This window comes from Gracilinanus agilis, chromosome 4 (assembly GCF_016433145.1).
Source record: "Gracilinanus agilis isolate LMUSP501 chromosome 4, AgileGrace, whole genome shotgun sequence".
NCBI classification, from domain to species: domain Eukaryota; kingdom Metazoa; phylum Chordata; class Mammalia; order Didelphimorphia; family Didelphidae; genus Gracilinanus; species Gracilinanus agilis.
Window position 1 is genome coordinate 148,966,199 of NC_058133.1, and position 14,142 is coordinate 148,980,340.

The 14,142-nt window shown below is 33.9% G+C and overlaps 1 protein-coding gene across 1 annotated transcript in view; it reads right to left on the reverse strand.

The window, feature by feature from the left end:
• Positions 1–14,142, reverse strand: part of RYR2 (ryanodine receptor 2) — a 550,493-nt gene that overhangs the window by 210,331 nt on the left and 326,020 nt on the right. Inside the window, exons 59-62 of the mRNA XM_044674985.1 lie at positions 13,859–13,982; positions 13,243–13,358; positions 3,965–4,029; positions 2,863–2,984 (exon numbers count right to left, since the gene is read on the reverse strand). Of these exons, the coding sequence (XP_044530920.1) occupies positions 2,863–2,984; positions 3,965–4,029; positions 13,243–13,358; positions 13,859–13,982 (427 nt within the window). The remainder of the gene's footprint in view (positions 1–2,862; positions 2,985–3,964; positions 4,030–13,242; positions 13,359–13,858; positions 13,983–14,142) is intronic.

The window sequence follows — 14,142 nt, forward strand, 5'->3', positions numbered from 1 at the left end:
GAATATTTGTAGACATTATAGAGTATAACACAGACTTGGATTTTACAAGTCAATAAAAACAAAAAGGTTGTACTTGTTGAAATACGACAAAAATCTTTACCACCAATAATATAAAAAGTAAGAACTCTTGGTGAAAAAGAATTGCCCTGTTGATTCCTTTGTTAAACTGAAATTAATTTCTCTATGAAACAAACATAGGTAAGTTTTGTTCTAAATGACTCTAACAAAACATCTCATCCAAATGCATTAAATAATAAAATTTTGTTTTTGTTTGTTAAAAACTAAACATAAGCCAAGAAAATTGGGCTTAGTTTATATCATGTGAAAATTTGTTCCCAAGGCACTAGGGGAAAGAAGAGACAATTGTATAATATAAAAGGAGCAATAAAGTTATAGTCCAAAGATATAGGTTTGAATATTAGCTCTACCAGTTACTAGCTATATAACCTTAACCAAGGCACTTAATTTCTCTAATCCTCAATTATCTAATCTGTAAAATGAAGCAAGGGATCTTGGTGGTATCTATGATTTCTTCTAGCAACTGATATTCTGTCATTTTATGGAAAGCTTCTAATTATTCCCAGTGTTAGTTTGGAGATTTCCTAGCTATAAAGAGGAAAAGTGGTAAAAGAGGAGTCTAAGTAATTATAAGGGCATGACACTGTTTTGTTTTCAAATCCATAGGTCTTGGTGAAGGGCTAAAGTACTTGGGTGACTATCTACTTAACCAGGGTCAGTATAGTATAGTGGACAGAACACTGGACAAGGAGTAAGAAGATTTATATTTATATACCAGTTCGGCAACTGATTCTACATTTATGGAATAGACAAATTTCTTCAACTCTCTGACTTAGTTTCATCAACTATAAAATGAGAAGCTAAAAAGATTAGATATTAAAGATTTGATGTTTTTAATGATAATTTATGAGTTTATCATTGGGAAAAATTAAAGACTGGCCCTTAGTGAGAGAGAAATTAAAGAAAATTTGAATGATAAGAGAATTATATAGTGGAGGTAGAAGCACAGCTCAAAGACACAAAGCTGTATCACTTGAGGGTGGCTCAGAATGATAGACTTGAGATAAAGCAAAACTAAAAGGTGTTAACATTAATCAAATGTGACAGAAATCAAAATAAAATGGGGGAAGTGATTAGTTTCAAGGCTAAGACTGAAAATACAGAGCAATGATCAAGGATTATGGAATATGTCATGGAATGCAATGCTGAAGATGACTTCTTTTAATTTTATTTTTGATGGTTTAATAGGGTTTTTTACAATACTGATTTGTTTTAATTTATACAGGCATACACACACACAAACTTTATCTCTGTCTCTCTCTCTGTCTCTCTCTGAAAATAATTATCTTTTTTAGCAGAATTGACCTAGGCACTCTAAAATGAAACAATTTTCATTCTTCACATGAATGAGTTAAAGATGGCAGGACTGAGAAGTAGAAGACAATTATTCAAGACTAGCAAGGACAAGCTAAGTTTTAACAGAGAGAAAGCCTAGAATCCCATATGATATTATTTAATTGGGAATGAGAATTGTCCCCAGGGAGGCAGAAATGCCCTCTAGAAAGTTTAAATAGTCTGTAGAGATGAAGCCTATCTCACCCTAAGGTGAAAGAAGGAAGCAACACTGAGGTATGATAGGGAAGAGTCCATGTCTTTGAAGATATCCTTGTTTAATATTTATTATTTCTACCTCTAGTAATGAAGAGTCTAACAACATGTATTATCAGAGCATTTAATTAATACAGGTTACACTGTTTTCTCAAACATTAGATCAAAGAAATAGTGTTTTGTTTTAGAATGTTGGGGATTTTGGTTTTGCTTTTTTTTATGGATCTCTAACAAATGTGGAAAGATGGGTAATGTAGCAAAACAAAAGAAGGAAAAACAGAGCAGGAAAAAATTAACTATTGCCAATTCACTAAGAACTCAGCCTGAGGCTAATAAGCCACAAGATTCTAATAAGTAAAACTTTAAAAAGCCTTTAAATTTATAACAGTATCAAGAAAGCTAAATTTTTTTTCTCTTTATTAGTGACATATTTCACTGAAGTTTTCATTTTACCTAGCCATATATCCACCAAGAATGTAACTGTTGTACTACTCCATATTGGAAGCAGATCCTTTAGCTAAAGACTTGGAAAAACCTGTAATACCTTCCCAAACTATGTTTTAAGCAGCATACTGGGTTTATTTTCATTCAAATAGCTGTGAATATGTCTGCTAAGGACTAAAAAATGATTAGTAAAGTAAATAAAACTCTTTTATTAATCCACATATGTATTTTGGAGAAACTACTCCAAAGGTTACAAAGGAATCTATAATAAGTCTACAAAGTATACTTTGATCTCTGTAAGACAGAATTGAGAAGATTTGGTAGGAAGCTAGATTGAGAGGAATAATATAATTTTCAATTATTTTTTTCTGATTTTAGTCTAGATATTCAAAGGCATCTAAGTTAAATGTCTTTTTATACTTTCGTGTAGGCAAAAATAGCAGATTTAAATGTGTTGTAAAAATAACTTTACATAACAATGCTTACTAAAATACTGAGATTTTATTGACATACCTCTAACCTTGCTTGTTCCACATGCTCATTTCAAAAAAAAAAAGGATTATTTTAAATCTTAGCTCTTCAGCATCAATTTTAGCATCATCATAAAATAAAACTCTCATAAACTGGAAATGTATCCAATTGCTTGCTATTACTTCTTTTCTTATATCATCCTTAGTAAGCAGGAACCAGAGTAGTAGTAGAAAATTTCTCTTGCCTTCACTCTATTACATTTTCAAACCTCAACCCCGAAACATAATTCAGTCTTCACCAATCCAAAATATTTATGTTTACCTAGTCACCATTTCTTTTTCCTTGTTGGATGCATGTCCTCCAGTGCTGAGAGGCCTGCTTGCTGCAGATAAGAAGTATAAGCGATGGTTTTTGAAATATTGATCGATTAAAGGAAGCACAACCTGAATGAAAGCAGAGGAAAATAGATACCATCACCTCAAGTGTATTCAATGGTTTGGATATGGCCAGTGTATGTTTGAGAGTTTGGTATAAACTAGGATTACATGCAAAAAGTCCTCCCATATTCATAGCTATGTCATTCAGTAGCAGAATTCTTAATTTTGCTTCTTTATCTCAATTGACAAACTATAATTGGGAAAGTGAACTCAGAATTTAGTAAATTTTAAGAAGCTTTGGGAATTCCCAGTTCCCTCCAGACAATATAATAGTACTGACAGGCTGAATTAGGTTTGAATAGGGAAGTACTTGATTCTTGTTTGGCAACTAGAAGATTTAAACTACGTAAAAGGAATTTCTTAGATTCTTTTTATGACAGGCTTAATAGGGTATTGAAGGGAATGACTATTAAAATTCTCTTTTAAAGACAATAAAGTACCAGGAAATAATTAATAAGTAAAAATTGAAGACCACAGAATGTGTTACACCTCATCATTAACTACAAATTACTGATTTAAGGAGGACTTCAAATAAATGTAAGCTTTGTTTTGAATTGTTTTATTTGTAAACAAGAAATGTTTTCTTGTTTCATCTCTCCTATAACAAGAAACACTGAACTAGTTTTTAGAACCACAGAATTTCTAAAATGTTCTCATTAAGAAATAAATATATAGTCCCATTATAATAAATATAACTCATACAAATATGAGGACTTACAAATCAGATGATCTATTTTACTCACAATTAATTGCCATTTGGCATATTAATTAGGGAGAAAAATGGGAGCATGAGACAAAGTGCTGTGAAGAAAGGGAGAAAATTTATTTCATGGGATGCATGCATTTTCAAGCCATGGAATATTTACATTTCTATATCATCACTGAAATAAAATTCACATTTTCATACAAATGCATCTTAAACTCAGGCAAATAATTAAATATCATAGTTTCTAAACAAATACTATAGTAACAAGAGTATACTGTACTTTAGCGAAGAATTTGATTTCTTGTTCATAAGGAAAATGCTCTCCTTTACTTCTGCTGCCACCATCTGTAGAAATGAAAAAATTTTTAGTGGATATTGTTCTTCAAAAACTGAATAGCATTCAACTTTTTCAGCATTCAGAGTGAATAATTTAGAATAATGCAACCTCACTCAATGTGTTACCCTATAAAGTATAATGAAAAACAAAACAAAATAATACAATAACATTGGGATTTGGAATTATGAATATGAAGAAGCTACTGTATTGAATAGAAATAATTTTAAAAATCATAATGATAAATTAAATTATGCATACAACTTATATTCCTATATATACTAAGACAGAATTAGAATATCACTTACATATGGTGGACAAACTTTTTCAGAATAAAGTAAAAGTATGCCACTAAGGTATTCTTCAACATTTGTGGAGAAGAGAATATCATTGATTCAGAGGATTAAAGAGAGAATAACAAAACTGTAGATTAGACGTTAGTGACTGAACTTAATCTTCATAAATTTTGGTGTTGACAGGGGTTGAGAGTGGAGGGGAAGGAGGTGAAGGGATTTGTCCAAGATCACCCAGTTAGTGAGTGCAGGGACAGAGCTTAAGCTGGGTTTTCCTGATCAATATGCTGTGCTGCTTCTCAGGTCCTGTTTTAGTACATGTTTAATTAACTTCCCAATCAAAAAATCTCCATCAAAAACTCAAGAATCAGGTTATGTGGCATGTAATGTATTACAAGAGATAATTTAGATAACAAGTGTTATATTCAATAATCCGGGAAGAGATGGATGCCACCTTGACTGACAGGGATGGCAGTTGAGAGACTCAGAATGTTCCCAGGTGCCATGAGCCAGGGGCAAACGTCAGTTGACCTCACCCTATAAATACCCCTCACAGCCACTTTGAGGAGGCCTCTGGACAGAAGTCTCTGAACTGAGAAGTCTCTGAGCTCTTAAGTCTCTGGATTCAGAGGCTGAGAACTGGAGATCACAGATCTCTGCCAACCTCTGTAGTTCAATCTGGGCAGTGGGTGGCTGGAAGAGTGGTTTGAAGGGTGGTTGAAGGGTTGCCAGGTGGTTTAACAAGAAGAGGGTAGGAATAAACCTGAATCTATTTTCTGATAGACGGTGAGAACTAGTGAACCACCAACACTGGTGATAAAAGAGCTGAGAGAATAAATACCATCAATACATCTGCAGCAATAACCTCCCTATTCTCTGGCTTGGCTGAGGCCAGGTCCGGCCAGAGGTAGAGGAGAGGTGAAATATCCAGCTTCCACCTGATCAATAGCCTCCAGTCCTGATTGTTATTTCATCTATAGATAATAGATCAAAAGGGTTTCAAATCCCCAATCCTTGACCTTGTTATTCTTTCCCTATTTATAGATAAAGAGTGTTCAACAAGTACCTTCCTGAGTGGTCTTTCTATCAAGGCCCTTGGGAAGGGAGTCAAATGCAGTCAGATCCTGAATGTTATCCAAGGCAGATCAATAGCCCAATATCAATTTATCCAACCCCAGGTTGGACCTGAAAGGTTACCCATCTATATCTAACCTCTTGAGGGTCCTTACTTAGGCAGCTGTTAGAGGAAGGGGATAACTTGCAGCAGCAGTCGGGGTAATAGGAGTAGGTGTTCCTCCAACCAACTGCAGCTGAGGAGATCATAGATAGATAGACATCATCACCATCACTATATCTCTATATCTCCCTTGTACCCTATATTCCTATAACACAAGCCTAAAATCTTAGATATTTCCCCACTGCTTAGAAAAGATCATTTCCAATTTGGCATACAACAAAGACTCTTTAGAGTTGGAAGGGATAGTAAAAGTCACTTAGGCTGACTACTAAGTAAAGCAGAAAGCTTCTCTAATATCTACCTGGCAAATGGTCATCTGTTTCTAAAGGAACAATCATTTAAACTCTACACCGATAGGAAATTCAATAAATTATGACTATTCTATTTCTGAAGACATTTAGCTATTCAGTCATAAGTTTTAGTTTTCCTTTAACACTGAGACAAATTGTCTGCTTTATAAATACTAGTCACAGATTGTGGTTTTCTTTTCTTGGAATTAGCAGAATCTGTTTCATAGGCACACCTCCAAATATCTGAGGAAAACAATCACATCCTCTCTAATTATTTTCTTCTCACATAAAAAATGTAGATTATAATGAGAATTTAGCAGTTGAGTTGGAATTGTTGTAGGGAAAATGTAGGATTTAACTTAGTAAAGAGCAGACTTGGCCAGGCAAAGCTGGTGGGTGTTGAAGATTCCAAACCTGGAAGAGGGGACTTTTTCACTGAGACTCTGAGCTGACAGTTTGCTTTGGGGAGTTGGGTTTTTAGCAATTGTCTGGAGAGCCTGTGGGGTCATGGTATCTCTGAAGTTACACAGTATCTACAAGATCTTCTAGCAAGTCCAAAAAGTTTCAGGTTGAGATAGGAGTTTATCTGTATGGTGGACATACTGATACATCCATCTCCCTGACTTCCCCAGTGGATTTATCTTGCTGTTTTACCTGTGTTCTTGGGACAAGCTGATACATTAGACAACTGCCAAAGGACAGCTTAGTGAGATAGCCTTTACCCCTAATCAGCCAGCCATTGCCCCAGGCTGTCTGCTGTAGTTTAGTGATAGAGCAGTCATCTCCATCCCTTCAGTCCCTGAATTGCCAATAGTCTTTAGACAGTTATTCCTTTTTACTTCCACTCCCTGTCCCTGTTCAGTTATTGAATACTTTTTACAAAAGCTTCCCTGGTCTTTCTTCTTTCCCAGATACTTGGTTGACACATTGTACCCACTGTGTTACTTTCCATGGTTATTATTGGTTTTATTTTGTTATATATTATCCCCAGCTAAGTAGTTTTACTTGTGGTTATTCTGTTACTCTGTCAGTCAGTTCCTTAGAGTCAGTTGAAACATATAACTAACTATTCTCTTTCCCCACTGTAGTGAAGGACTCATTTTAACCCCTTTACTACACTTGTTTAACCCCTCCTTATTTCAGAAGGGATATCTGGATCTGTAATTTTATTGGCCTAGGGAATTCCTCGGGAGAAAACCACCTCTACTAATCCAGAGGTGATACGATTTTATATCATTCCTTGGAGGCACTGAGGAAAGAATCACTCCTAGATATGAGACCAGCACATGTCAGAGGCAGGCTCTGAACACTGGTCTTCATGATTCTAAGGCTGGTACTCTATTCACTAAGCTATGTTGCTTTTCAGTCAGAATATTACTACACTATAATTTTGTGGGACAGCACAGGCAGGATTGTGGCTAAGGCTCCCCAGAATGGATCAAAAAGCTAATACTGAGAAATTTGGTACAAATAACACTAATACACTGAAAACCCCAAGTCTTCAGGACAATGTTCTCCTTTCAAGGCCTTATCTTTATCACATGGAAAGATAGCAGGCACATCAGTGACTGTCATAATCTCATTTTGCCAAGACTCCATAAGCTCACTCTTCTTCACTAAATTGCCACTTTGGCAATTTTATGTGCAAGTGGCACGTGTAGAAATGATACAACAAATGTATGAGGTGCTGTTCAGAGCATGAATCAAATATCACCAAAGAACAAGAATTCTCCAAAATTAGGAGTTTGGGATAAATACTGAAGATTATTGAACTGTAACAGGTGTGCTACAGAGTTCAAATGGTATTACAAAGTAATCATACACTCTAAAGCATTGTTTAAAACATAATCTTGCATTTATCTTCTTGTTAAATGCATAAGATATGCATTTGAATGTCTATAGTTTTGTACAGCACCTTGCATATAGCAGCTGCTTAAGAAATGTTTGTCAAATATGAATGTCAGTCATATTCATGTATTATTTGATGAAAATGAAGTATGCCCATTTGATCAAGAAGTTTAGTGATCAGGAAGGGGATACTGGTCAGAGATAATGATTATAAAATGGATCTGTAGTCATAACACAGACATGAGCTCATCATTTTTATTTTTCACAGAATATACCAGCAAGAAAATACGGATGAACAAATGAATTTCCAAAGCCAAATTATGGAAAATGTGTGGAACTATAAAAGGCATTCTATCACTTAAACTATGTAAAAGTTAAATTTTACCCAGGTCAAACTTTATATTTTCAGAAATTAAACTGGAGATGTTATTTCTTTGAGTGTCTTCAGATGTATGTGTTCATAATACATATTCTATGTGTGTGTGTGTGTGTGTGCTCATTCTTAAATATGTAAAAATTAAGTGAATAACATTTTCTGTGTAAGAGTTACAATTAAAATAAGGCTACATTTAAATTCTTATTATCACCTTAATCTTGCTTCCCTTGTGTCACAAAACTAAAGGAAGAAATTAATATTTTACATTTAAATCTCAAATGCTTTGGTAAATCATTATATCTAGGGAGGAGAGGAATATTTCAAAAGAATTAGAATCAATAAATTTTATTTATGGAATATTTGCAAAATGTGATTGGAAGAGTCAGTGATGTTTGTCTGCTCTGCTTCCTAATTTGTCCTGTTTCAGCTATTCTAGTAAAAGTGTGTGTACTCTCAAAGATTATTAGGAATAATAATTTTATATAGTTAAAATTTTATCAGCCTATCTCCACTTCATTGAATATTGAATTACAATGTCAAACTCCATATTTGGGTCCATATATCCATATATTTGGGGCCAAATATGGAATTTGACATTTAATTCAATATTCCCCCCTTAGCTACATACCAGTCATGCTTTTCAGATCTTACTCCTTTCACCTTATCCTATGTTCTTCCCTAAAAAGATATGAATAGGTACTACCTTATGAAAGGGTTATTTTAGAGGAAGGAGGTGTTTTACCTTTTATTTATATATATTTTAGGGCAGCTAGATGGACCTGTGGATAGAGTGCCAGATCTGGAGTAAGGAAGGTTCATCTTCCTGAATTCAAATATGACCTCAGAAACTTACTAATTATGAGATCCTGGGCAAGTCACTTAACTCTGTATCAGTTTTCTCATCTGTAAAATGAGCTGGCAAATGAAATGGCAAACTCCAGTATCTTTCCCAAAAATCACTAAATGGGGTTACAAAGATTTGTGCATGACTGAAACAACTGACCAACAACAACAATAACAACAATATAATTATGACATATATGTGCATATATGTTATACATAGTTAATGAATATTTCATGAATGTTTGGATTATTGTGTGTTCTGCAAAATGGTGAAGTCAAATTAATATTTTCTATAATAATTATAAAAATGTTCTTTATGATATTATTTGCTACTTATCATTTCTAATTCATATAATTTGTTTCAACAGTCAGGAAAGTATTTTTGTTGATATGATAGTTAGCCTGAATCAGGTGTCCATACAGTCAGTCCACTGACTCATCAGATTTAAGAACAAAATTATTTAAAAAACAAACAAAAACAACAAGAAAATGAGAAGAGATATGGAATACAATTGAAACAACTTAACTATGAATTATTTTAAAATATAATTCTTTTAATAAAAAAGACAGAATAAGTGACATCAACATTGATTACTATAATTTTACCAAGAATTTTACACAATGAATATTAATAGCCACAATAAAGAGATTGAGACCCAAGAAAGTGTCTAAGTCAACAAACAAATCTAATTTATATGCTGAACAGAAGTGGCTTTTAACTCTGGATTTAGGGTACAAATTCTTTGCAAAATCTTATTGACAATAAACAACAATTATGAGCATCAATATCTCATAAAGCGGCATAAAGGAGTACTTTGGAAAAAGATTGAAAGATGTCCATTGAACTAGTTATCTCTAGAGCATACAAGGATGAAAATGGAAGGATGATAAACAAGAAAAATGGGGAAAAGTTGTTTTTTTAATTATAATAACAAACTTTTTTTCTCCATCAAGATCAGTGAAACCACTACTCTTGGACTTTAACAACCCAGTTCTAGATGTACTTTTAGAAGAAATAAAGATGAAAAAGTAGCCAAACTGAACTAAGTATAAATGGAAGGAATACGTATTGGAGGTGATAAAATTGTGAAGGTGCTGAATGGCTAGTAAATAAGATATATAAAGGAGAAGACAAAAGGTGTGGAAAAAATTTGAGACCTTACGAAGACAAAATAATGGCATCAAGAAAACATTAAAGACTTCTGGACTCAATGCCTACTTGTTTATATACATAAAATCCATTTGTATAAGAATTATATATTTATATGATTTATTCATTTATATAAAAATTGAGGATATTCTTGTTGAGAATATTACTAGGGAACAAGAAGGCTTTCCTATGTGATATTTAATATCTTTACTAATTCAATTCAAAATTAATTGGAATATAAACTATAAGTCTGATGATGTTTACGTTTGGTTCATGAAAAAAGTAACTTCAGTAGAATAAAGAATTTTATGACAAGGTGTCTCCAATAAATATAATAATAAATAATCATCTTCAAAGGCATTCTGATAAAAATATCAGGAGAAGCATAAAAGAAGGAGATGTAAGCTTGTTAAAAAGACTTTTAGCATTGTGATGAAGGAGATTCATCAAAGAATCTGTGTCAAATAAAGAAATCAATTGTAGGCCTAGTTTCTGGATGGCACTGTGCCCTAGAACATACTGAAACAATTTGGAAGAGATATGTAATCACTCAAAAGAATCTTACCTGTCTGTTAGCATAGAAAAGTTCAAAAGAATAAAGATCTATTGATTGGATTTCAACATATATTTGGTTGGATATAAAAAGTTTGTATATCAGTATCTGGGACAGACAGAACAGAGAGACAATGAGTTAAGTTCAGAGTTGAACAGGAGCAAAAGAGAGGGCTGGATGAATTGCATTGGAGAAATGTCAAAGCTAATTTATTGTCCCTAAGCGTCCCATGAAGTTAAAGGCTCTTCAATGCCATTTATAGATATATTTTTTAAATGTTCTATCTACTACTGATTAGAAAAATGCAAACCAAAACAATTCTGAGACATCATCTCACACACATCAGATTGGCTAAGTGACAAAAGGGTAAAATGACAAATTTTGGAGGGGATATAGAAAAATGGGGACATTAATATGAAGTTAGCCTAGCTATGAACTGATCCAATCATTTCAGAGAACAATTTGAAGTTACACACACAGGGTTATAAAAAAAATACCATTGCTGGGTCTATATCCCAAGGAAGTCAGGAAAAAGGAAAATAATCTGCATGTTCCAAAATATTTATACCACCTCTATTTGTGGTGGTAAATGTTATAAGAAAGAGAGTCCTAAGGTCCTAGGGAGGTATAGTACGAGTGAGGTGGATGCATCTTTGTATTCTCCCTAGGTGCTGGTTATGGGGGAACACCAAACCCAATCACCCTTGCTAGATGTTATAAGTTCCCCTTCCAATAACAGTTGCCCAGGGAAGGACCCCGAAAGGATAGGTGAATGGGTAACCCTTTCAGGTCCAACCAGGGGTTGGATCAATTATTAATATTGGGCTCTGATTAGCCTTTGATCACGTTTATCTGACTGCGTTGGCTCCCTCCCAAAGGGTCATGATATAAAGACCACTCAGGAAAGTACTTATTAAACACTTTTATCTATGATCTATAATTAGGGAAAGGATAATCAGGATAAGGATTGGGGATTGGAGACCCTGTCAATCTAATACCTATAATCTATAATCACTCAAGGCTGGAGGCTATTGACTTAGTAGAAGCTGGAGCTTTATTCTTCACAACCCCTCTGGCTCAGCCTGGCCAATGTCAAACCAGAGAGTGACTGTCCTTGATGCAGTTGTGTTGGTGATTTCTCTCAGCTTTCTTACTATCAGTTTTTGGTGATGTATTTGCTCTCCCAGCCTTCAGGAAATGTATATAGATGCTACCCACCCTCTGCTTCTTCAGACCTCCCTTCCTCCCTTCACCACCCAGGGACCAAGAGACCTAAAGAGCTAGGAAGATTCAGAGACCTAAAGATCTAGGGACCAAAGTCCAAAGTCAGAGAGAGAACCCTCCAGGTGGCTGTTAGGGGTTCTTATTCCCTCAGGCCGACCCACTTTTGCCCCTGGCTCATGGCATCTGGGAACATTCCAATCTCTCGAACTGCCTCCCTTATCAATCAAGGTGACTTCAACATTTCTCAGGATAATGAATATAACACAAAGAACTAGAAATTGAGGGGGATGTTAATCAACTGAGGAATATCTAAACAAACTGTGGTATATGATTTGCTGGAATACTACTGTGTCATAAAAGCAATGAGCATGCTAAAAAACTTAGAATGAATCCTATGAATAAGAAAAAAGAAATCATAGGCTCATCCTTTTCAATAATAACATTCTTCTAAAGTAGAGAAATGTAGCTGAGAAACACAAAACAGAACTGCTTTTGAAGAACTAAAAATGAATATCAGATGAACATTAATAGGGATAAGCAGATTCTAACAGAAAAACAATGAAGAACTCCCAAACAGAACAAGTATAAAATAAATTGTTAAGGAACTACATGATATAAAAAGAGATGTATTGGTCATGTGATAAGAACAAGTGATGATAGATAGACTAGAAAGTTACTGGTATTTTCATACTGTCAGGATAAAGAGAGAAAAAAAAATCCAGTATATTGGTTTTACCTCCAATGGAACACTTTTGTGATGACATGGACAACATAAGCACATGCTAGGAACTGATGGCTAGGTTGTGGTATACACAATTTGGAGTCACTCCCAAACTAAGATCACAGATCCATTTGTATATTTCAGTAATTTTTTTAAAACAACAATGTTTTTATAGCTTACAAACTTTTCTATTTTGTATTAGCTAATTTGATCAAAACACTATGAAATAAACATTGTAAGCATTATCATTCCCATTTCAGGGATGAAAACACTGACGCTGAGGGAAGGAAACTGACTTGCCCATGATCATACAATTAGAATGTAATTTAAGGCTTTAATCAACTTTTGACCTTATTCTTTCCCCTATACTATATTATTTAACTTGTCTTTTCTTTTTTATGAGGTTTCAAAAAGTTAATTTTCCTAATTAAACCCACTAATCATATTTTGTTCAAAAGAAGATGTGATGAGCTCACCCAAAATTTAACCACATAATATACTAATGCCAAAAGGATTCTGAATAGATTAGTATGAAGTTATAGTCAATGCCTTAATTAATGTAAGGGGAAACATCAAAGACTGTTGTATGATCTTGCCTCCCCCCTCCTCTCTGTTATGCTGGAATTAATAATCTTATTCTCAAGTGTGCAAAAAAGGAATTTGTTAGTAAAAGGACCATGGTATCATACCAAACTCCAGAATATATTGATGAGCTTCATCCACATATCTGATAAGTTGTTGAAGGAAACTATAGGCAAAGCGTTTCTCAATTGAAGGTGTGTCCAATTCCAAGTCCTTGAATCCCCTTAAAAAGACAATAGGAGATGACTAAGATTTTACAAGGTCAAATAAATAAATTTATTACTAAAGATTTTTCACTAAATTTTACTAAAGAATATTTCTTAGGATACCTAGTTCTTCAAAATTATTGCTTATGAAATAAAGTTCAAGAAAAGAGCTAGAAATAGTGTCTAATGAATATAAACTTCTGATCTAACACTAATCCACCGATTTTAGATCAGAAGTATACGTTGAAACTTGATAGTAATTGTAGATAAGAATTGTAGAATTTTAAGTGAAACATAGGAATGAAAACATAGAGTTAGTATTTTCAGTGTCTTCATTAAAAAACAAACAAAAAACTTTATTAGTGTTTTTTTTTTTGAATATGCAAAGACTAAGCCAACCCCCAAGGTAACAATTAGCAGGTAACTAAGAAGCTTGCTTAGTATTTAATCTTTTGTCACAGATATTTGAATATTTGTTGCAAAAGGTATCTGCCCGTGGATGAATTATTACTTTTACCTGGATACTGCATAGCCATTTATCTGTAAAAACTTAAGAATGTCCTGTGCTTTTTCTCTATCCTTGGCTTTTTCTTTGGCTGTCAAAGTATCATATGGTACCAGAAGGGGATGATTTCCACCTCCTACTAGAATATCAAAAAAAAAAGAACACATAATAGTAATTAATTCCATTGTTTTCTTCAAAATGCTACTTAACAGTAAAAAAGATGGAAATATTTTCCCCCATTTGCTAGTCTCTCATTTTTTTTAACTTTGTACAGTATTTATTATATATTCATGTTT